Source organism: Vigna unguiculata, chromosome 9 (assembly GCF_004118075.2).
Source record: "Vigna unguiculata cultivar IT97K-499-35 chromosome 9, ASM411807v1, whole genome shotgun sequence".
NCBI lineage: Eukaryota > Viridiplantae > Streptophyta > Magnoliopsida > Fabales > Fabaceae > Vigna > Vigna unguiculata.
Genome location: NC_040287.1, coordinates 4449812 through 4458641, shown reverse-complemented (window position 1 = coordinate 4458641; position 8830 = coordinate 4449812). Strand labels below are relative to the sequence as shown.

Sequence of the window (8830 nt, the reverse complement as noted above, 5' to 3'; positions counted from 1 at the left end):
TGCAATTGGAATTGTGCAAATTCCCATTCAGACCCAAACAAAGGAAAGCACAATACCATTTAATCACAGCATTGGCCAAATCGCAACTAAACAAATGAAAGCACAACACCAATTCATGACAACATCAAATAATCACAGGTGTTATATTTAATTGCAAATGCTCATGGACAAATTGACAGAAACATAGCAGATGCATCATAACAGCACAGGATAAACTAAACATACCAACACTTCCTCCATAGTTAACATTATCAGTTCCACTAACCTCCGTCGATGGTGCAATCACCAATTTAGCAGCCTTTATCGCGCCAAGAGCTATCCCAAAAACTGTGGCACTATGAAACAACGATCATCCCTCGCAGCCTCAATGTTCATCACACAAACAAAAACACGAAATTAATAATAGAGGGATGAGATGGCGAAAAGAAGAGAATCAAACCCTACTCACCGGAATTTTCTCCGCCAATGTCGCGGCAACAGAACAATGGCAGCGGCGACATCGTGACGGTCTAGTCTAACGGGACACCCTCAGTAGCGGTTGCGCGGGGACACCGTTCTTCCTCTCAAATCTCTGGTAGCAAACCCTCGTCGCGGTGCAAAACCGTCGTCGCGGTGGCAGACCGCCGTCGCGATGGCAATGGATGACCGTGAAAGGTGTTCGGCGGATGAGGGTTCAGAGTGAGTGCTGCGTTGCGGGGAAAATGAAGTGGATAAAGTGAAATCTGAAATGTTTAAGTCATTTTGTCGAGCCCCTTACCGAAGGATTTACCGACGGCACAATCCGTCGACAAGGGTTTAACACTTTTACCGACGCAATTACCGACGGAATAGCTTTCTCATACCATTTATTAACGGATCACCGACGGAAATATCCGTCGGTAAATTCGACGACGATATTCATCGCTAAATCCGTCAGTAATCAACTATTTGTGGCGAAAATGGATCCGTCGGTAATATTTCGCCGGAAATAAATAAAATTCTTGTAGTGATATTAGAAGACTAAAAATATAATTACATTATTAAAAAAATTACAATATCCACATTTATTAAATCAATAAGTTTCATATAGTAACAAAGTATCAAACACCCCTTAGAAATATGAAATATTATGAAACACATACAGTGTCCCTTGATAAAAGGGCATACTTAGACCGTACAAAATGATTTTTAAATTAATTTTAGATTATACAATAATTTTTAAATTCATATGGGAGATTAATATTAATTATTTTCATTAACACAACGTAGTATATTTTTTTTTACTGCATAGTAGACTGTACAATAATTTTAAAATTAATTTTAGAAATTTAGATTAGGTTAATTGATAAATGATAAAAAATTACCACTAGGAAACGGATTTATTCTAGAAATTCAGATTTCAAATTCACAATCATATATCTTCAGTTATATTTCCCAACTTAACTATAAATTTGTTTCTATTTTTTGGTAACTGAACAAACAAAATTTAATCAAATTCTTGAAAAACTTGAATATTTGCAATTGAGTCTTTTTATTAAACTTTGTTTAGTATATTGACTTCTCAATTTTAAATATCTTTTTGTTTAATTTTTTCATTATTTATTTGTTTTTATATATTTTAATGTAATATTATTTTTGTGATTAAAATAAAAATAATAATGTAATTAATGAATGAATGTTATTATTATCATTAACGTGTCAAGGTATGGTTTAATTAAGAAATATTAAAATAAAAACTTAAGCATATCTAAATTTAGTAAGAAGATGAAAACTAATTAAATGAAAAAAAAGGCTGAATATACGGCAACAAAAATTGCACCAAAAATTTAAGTACAAATTTGTTTCAAATGTTCACACGGATGTTTCTTCAAATTTATCATGTATCAAAAGAAAGAAATTAAACACCATAACAAGACAATTACAATATAAAGCTACGAACATGTACATAACTTTCAGCACTCTCTCACATCAACATTTTTTGTTTTACAATAGCGTACTAAGTAATCCATTACCATCTTTACTTTATCTTCATATATGATAATTCTACGAAAGAGTTGGGTATTTGTTTAACCTCAGAATCTATAACAAGTGTGAACTTGTGGAGATCGTGCAACGAAGCGTAGTTGATGGCGTTGATGAAAACTTTTGATGCAGTAGAATTAAACACGGTCAAATGCATCTTGTGAAGGGAAATAGAATGATCTCGATTAGAGAGAACTTGAGAGACATATATGTTGTATTTGTCAATTTCATTGAAGGATCTAAAAGTTAACGTGGTGAAACCTTTCCAAAGGTTCTTCCATCGTTTTGATATCACACATGTTTGAATAGCTTGTCTTGTCGGCAAAAACTCCGATATGTGTTGAAGAACTTCATCGGACAAATCACTAAGTCTATCTTCTTCTTTTCTTTCGCCACTTACACCCGTTGTCTTCATCTTCGTTCTCAACTCTCATAAAGTTTTTTTTTTTTTTCTCATATCAGATGAGATGACACAAGAATCTCTTTATATTTAAAGCTCTTTTGGAATAGAATAAGTGAAAGATAAGATGGGAAAGATATGGTACGAAAATAAAATAGTATAATATAGCTTGTTTCTATATATATTTCTCTTTTATTCTAAATTTAAATAGATTTAACACTCGTTTGTTATATCTTATGTCTTTTGGTTGATAAAATATATATTATGTCTTCAAAACTGAATATAGAGTTTGTTAACTTTTTTTAACAGCTTTAGTTAAAAAATTAATATTTTTTAAAAGTATTATCAATAATTAGTGTTTCACATTTTTTTAATAAACGTGGTACATAATTTCTTTGTTTGCAATATTTATTCACTAACATATTAATTATAATAGAAGTATTTATTATAGATTTTCATGATATAAAACAAGTTTTTATTTCATGTAATGTAAAAACTAAAGTAACAGTATATATCTAAATTATAAAGAGATTGTTGAATAGTATGCTTATTTATTTATTTTCTTATTTTTGTATCTATTAATATGATAAGTAATTATATTTTTGTAAGAATTATGACTTTATCATTTTACTTCTGGCAATTTCATATAAACATTATCAAAAATAACTATAACTAATAAAATAAATTTTAATCATTTTTAAGAATATTAATTTTTTTAGTCATAAAAATCGTGATCATAATGTATTGTTTTTTTTTTCTAGTAAAAGATACGCTATATTTATAAATGAATATAAATGACTTAATATTTTTAAAATTTTGAAACTAAATTCGTTAATTTAAAAATACAAAAACTAAAATTAATTTTACGCAAAAATATATGAATATCTAAATCACATTTTGTTCTTACTTCAGTTTACGCAAAAAAGTAATCTTATCAAAAGATAAATAAGTCACAAAACTGAAAATACAATCTTTATTTTGTATACCTTTGGTTACAACAATTTATATATTTAAATAAGTTTATTTATTATAAATCGTAATTATATTCGTAATTATTTTACCATTACCATGGGTATTACATGTGATAAAACATTGGTTATAGAATTAAATTAGGATAAAATATATTTTTAATCTATGTAAAATGTAAAATGGTAGAGTTTTTTTTTTCTTTTTATAAAAAAAAAATACTTACCTTTGGTCATGCAAAAATTAAAAAAACTTATTTCTATTCTAATTATTACGGCGTGATGTTTGTCAGCAACACTGATCAATGATCAATTGATTAGTGCATCTCATCTTAAAATTTGATATTTTGAAAATCATTTTAAATTTTGAAAAACAAAATCTTGTTTACATATTTTAATAAAATGTTAAAGGTAAGAGTTTCACTTTCAAATTTTGAGAAACAAAATTAAGGAAAAAATATTTCATAAAGATTACAACAAAAATTCTCTCATCCACTTTGTTATCGTATTTCATATTTGAAATAATGTGTACTCAAGTGATAAAATTTCTCCCACTCAAATAATATAATTTCGTAAAAGAAAAGTTGAACTAATTTACTCCTCTTGTACTGATTATAAAAATTCTAACCGGATTATATAAATTTTAACAATTTCTTTTCTTAGAATAACAACTTGTTTCTAATTGTATTATATACAAAAAAAAAAAAAAATCTTCAATTATAAATTGATTTTAGAAAAAAAATAATTAGTTACTCTAGTGACCAATTTACAAAACTATACATTATTAGTTACTAAAATAGTCACTGTTATAAAACAAAAAATATAACTGATTATTAAATCAGTCACTAATTAATTAAAAACTAATTTAAAAATATTTTAGTGATTATAACGTTTAATATATTTTTACTTTTAATAATAAAATGTATTTGAACAGTTAAATCAATTTAATAAAATTTAGTTAAAATAATTAAATTTATGTATTTATAAAGATGATGATTAAATTAGTTCAAAATTTAAAAAGAAAGTTAAATTTTATTCAAAATTAAGAAAGAAGAAAAAAACATTTCCTTTTTCATCTTTAGACTGCGTAGATGTGTTGTTTTGTTCCATTAGAGCCAGAGTTTGAGGTTGAGTTGCCATGTGTGCATAGGGTAATCGATTAGGACTGGAATTTGTTTGCACCTAATAAATTACCCCATTACTTTTTTGTTGAATTACTTGCGTGGAATTGATGGAGTCATGTAGGCCTCATTTTAGAGAAATTACTTCATGCACCCCATAAATTTCTACTTGCACTCTCACAATAATAGAAAAAGATTAAAACACCCTCTACCGTCGCACCACACTATTGTCACCGCTCCAACTGCAGAGAAAGAAGAAAAAGAGAAAGCTTAAGTAATGTATTTAGTAGAAAAAAAAAAGGTTAGATATAATATGAAGATCAATTGAAACTCATGTTAGAGTAAAATAATGGAAAAAGAATATTCATAAAAAGAAAATTACTTAAGAATGCTACTGAAGAAGTCATTCCCGACGTCAATAATTACTCATTTTCCGGCCTTCTAAAAATTCGGGATCTTCAAATAGATTTCGTAAAAGTTATTCTTTTCATATTATAGAGTTGGTTTTTCTTGTTAATTATTAAATTAATTTATAAATCAATTTTCAAAAATAAAATAAAACTTAAATTTCACTCTCTTAATATTTAATATTTATAATTAAATTTATATTCAACCTCATAAAATAAATTTACAATATTAAATCTCTACTCGATTATATATTACAATTTAATTGAGTAATCTCTAAAAGTTAATTGAAACGTAAAATATGTTCTTGTGAGTAAAATTTAGAAGATTATGTATGTTTTGGTGATGAAAAAGTTTTTGCTCTGTAAAAAGAAGATAAATTGGTGTTCAGTTTTTACTATGTATATGATAGTGTTTTAATTTGAGAAAACATGTGGTAGGAAAACCTTCTTTACCTAAGAATCACATTTCTCAAACAAACATTTAAAAATCCTTCACATTTGAATATAATAATGCATTAGCTTTGTTAAATTAAGCAAAATAGTTCCGAAAAAGTGAAAGTAAAAGTAGTATTTCTTCACCAACCAGCACCCACCCGAAGTTCTGCGTTGGTTACAACACCCAAGAAATCCTGAGAAAGAACCCTAATAACTTGGCTTCTTAGACTTAACAAATGATATGATATGGTTGACCAATTTCACTGTCCCTATCTATATAATAACCCTACCCACTGATGTGCATGCAGCAGCACCATCACAGCAGATAAAGTTTTCTGAGAGAATGGCCTTAGAAAATGGAGAGAAAGTTGAGGTTGCAGAGGCAAAGGCAAAGGCAAAGAAGAAGGATTGGGTTGTTTTGTCCCTCAGAGTGGTTGCGTTTTTCGCCACTGCATCTGCAACACTTCTCATGGCTCTCAACAAACAGACCAAAACCTTTGTAGTTGCCAACGTTGGTAGCACTCCAATAACAGCAACTCTCGCTGCAAAGTTTAGCCAAACTCCGGCTTTTGTGTATGTTTCTTAAACTTTTAATTTTTGAGATTGAATTATACGTAAATTTCTATTTATCCTAAAAAACAAAGAACAAAAAAATATATAATATATAAAGATAAGAATCGTATAGTATCGATTGATATATAAAATGGTACGAGAAATATATTATAGATATATATACATACAAAACTAACCAAAACAAGTCTTGTTATATGTGTTGGGATTATAGCTCTCAAGACGGGTAATCCGGCTTGACCTGGCTTGATCTATCACAGATTGATGATTTAATGAACCAACTCAACCTGGATTACTTCTTAGCGAGCCAAAAAAATTCGAACTCGATCCGACCCACCATGGATTGACGAGTTAAACGGGTTGGCTCACGGGTTCACCTATTTAAAAAAAAAAAATTCGTTTTTATTTTTGTTCAGTCAAAACTATATTATAATTCTAATTAAAATCTAAATAAACTTTAAAACAATCCAAATACAAACCAAAATAAAAAAAATACAAATTATTTATGTGTTGGATAAAAAAACAACCTAACATAACTCAAATGTAAAGCCCAACTTAATCAAAAAAATTAAAAATACTTGTATGATCCTTTTATTTGCAGGTTGCTAAGCCAACCCAGCTCACTACGAGTTCAACCCGGATGAGCTAGGTTCTAGATGAGCCGGGTCAAAAATAAACCCGTATTGAAATTTGTAAAAAGATTTCAACCCAACCCGGCCCGAACCCGTGGTGAGCCGGGTTGGCTCGCAGGTTCCAACCCATTTTGACAGCTCTAGTTAGGATCACGAGGAAGATTTAACATCAATGAGACATGATACCACTCTTAACCTAAAATATTAAGGCAATGGTTTTATTGACATTCTTCCTTATATATTGTTCAATTTTTTCATTTTTACTCAATGTGAGACTTAGATTTGTTGGGATCGAGTGCTTACCACTAGACCAAAAGTTATAGTCATTAGTCAGGGCACAACTCTTTTTACTCAGGAGTGTAACACAAGCCAAAGTTCCACGATTCGATTGGAACCCGGTCCACTTGACCTCTCTCACGGGACAATTGATGTCCCCTACAACAATTTTCCCCTCGACAATTGTCCTACTAAGAATTCCACTCTTGGATTGTGACTTAACCTACCTAGTCTCCATCACGAGATAGTTGTGCAACTCGCAACAAGATTCACACTTGAATTCCCAACAATATTTTGGACCTATTATGTATATTTTTAATATTATATGCATATTTTATGACGATGAATGATTGGTGATGATGCAGGTTCTTCGTCGTAGCAAATGCAAATGCAAGTCTGCATAACTTGGTGATGATAGCAATGGATGTATTAGGAGCGCAATACGATTACAAAGGACTCAGGCTTGTCTGCATTGCAATATTAGACATGGTAGTGACTGTATTTTTATTAAGTTTAATTTTTAAATTTGATTTAACATTTTTTATTATATATATTCGTAAATGTTTGATGTTTGAAAGTAGTGTATGAAAAGTGATATATGTTATAATTTTGGATCAGATGGCCATGGCTCTTGCATCAGCCGGTGATGGTGCAGCAACATTCATGTCAGAATTGGGAAAAAATGGTAATTCACATGCAAGATGGGATAAGATATGTGACAAATTTGAAAGGTATTGCAACAGAAGTGGTGGTGCCCTTGTTGCTTCTTTCATTGGCTTCATTCTCCTCCTCGTTATTTCACTCATGTCCATCATCAAATTGCTCAAGCCAAATCGCATTAACCATGCCTCTCCATAGGATCATACAACACACATGTTTTTCTTCCTTGCAACTGCTGTTTTTGTCGCATACAAACATAAATAAACGTGTTGCCTGTTCTTTTTTGTATCCTATGTTGTGGATCCCCGTTTTAAATATTTTCAAAAGGGTTACAACTTTTTGTACAATTGGTAATCAAAGTTATAGTCTCTTCCACAAATCGTTGAAAGTTCACGTCGACTAGAGCTAATTCACAATATAAGTGGTGCAATTTTTATCTTACAAACCAATTTTGTGAAATTAAATTAAATTTAAAGTTCAATTCTAACATGGTATCAAAGTATATCCTTACGAACTTTTTTGGACATTTTGTTTTACTCCCTATCGAACCGTTAACATACCACTCACTAATCTCTTGTCCCACGGCACGAGATGAATATAATCCTAATTATTTTTTTAATTTTATTTTATAAATATAAAAATTTATTTTTTTGTGACTATTTTATCTCTACCTGAATGGGTTGTAGAGAGACAACCTTTTTTTTTTTCTATCATGATTAAACATACCGATAACTTTAAATATAGTTGTTTAAGAGGTTATTAAGCGTAATGTAACTTAATTGTTATTTTTTCTTTTTGTTGCACTTTATTCATAAGTTTTCTTTTGAGTTATTTTATTTCTAACATTGTTTTTTTTTTCTATATTCCTAGTTTTGTTTTGTATACTTGTATTATTGATTATTGATTCAAAAAGAGTGGTGTGAATATCTTTTAGCTTGCACTATACTAGAATAAATAGAAATGTTAACAAATAACGATTAAAATAAATGTTTATTAACAACTATTACTCCTTGTTTATACATGTGTAAATAAATAATTTTCAAAAACCATTTGGTTGTATTTATATTATATATATATATATATATATATATATATATATATATATATATATATATATATTCTCAGCCTCATCTAAAAAAATTATGGTCAGGTTTCAGTATATAATTGAATATTTTAAAATAAATATTGAAATGATTATAGTCACAATCTGTGCAATTATTATTTTCTTTTTCTTGACAACTACCTTACATGTAATCAAATATTCTAAATTTCAGTATAAATATACTAAAATCAAGACCATTAATTATATTAAACGGTGTCGCACTGATTATCATTTCCTTTTTCATTTTAATTTATTTACAAC

At 29.2% G+C, this 8830-nt stretch overlaps 1 protein-coding gene across 1 annotated transcript; it reads left to right on the top strand.

Moving 5' to 3' along the window:
• Nucleotides 1-5642: 5642 nt before the first annotated feature.
• LOC114164352 (CASP-like protein 1B1) lies at nucleotides 5643-7758 on the top strand. Its single transcript, XM_028048989.1, has 3 exons — nucleotides 5643-5902; nucleotides 7173-7296; nucleotides 7426-7758. The coding sequence occupies exons 1-3, from the start codon at nucleotides 5673-5675 to the stop codon at nucleotides 7663-7665; spliced, it is 594 nt and encodes a 197-aa protein (XP_027904790.1). The 5' UTR covers nucleotides 5643-5672; the 3' UTR covers nucleotides 7666-7758.
• Nucleotides 7759-8830: the final 1072 nt, after the last annotated feature.

Excerpts from the sequence above, each read along its gene's own strand:
- LOC114164352 (XM_028048989.1), top strand. The coding sequence starts at position 5,673 with ATGGCCTTAGAAAATGGAGAGAAAGTTGAGGTTGCAGAGGCAAAGGCA. Across the intron at positions 5,903-7,172 it reads AGCCAAACTCCGGCTTTTGT|GTTCTTCGTCGTAGCAAATG; the intron begins GTATGTTTCTTA and ends GTGATGATGCAG. Across the intron at positions 7,297-7,425 it reads GCATTGCAATATTAGACATG|ATGGCCATGGCTCTTGCATC; the intron begins GTAGTGACTGTA and ends ATTTTGGATCAG.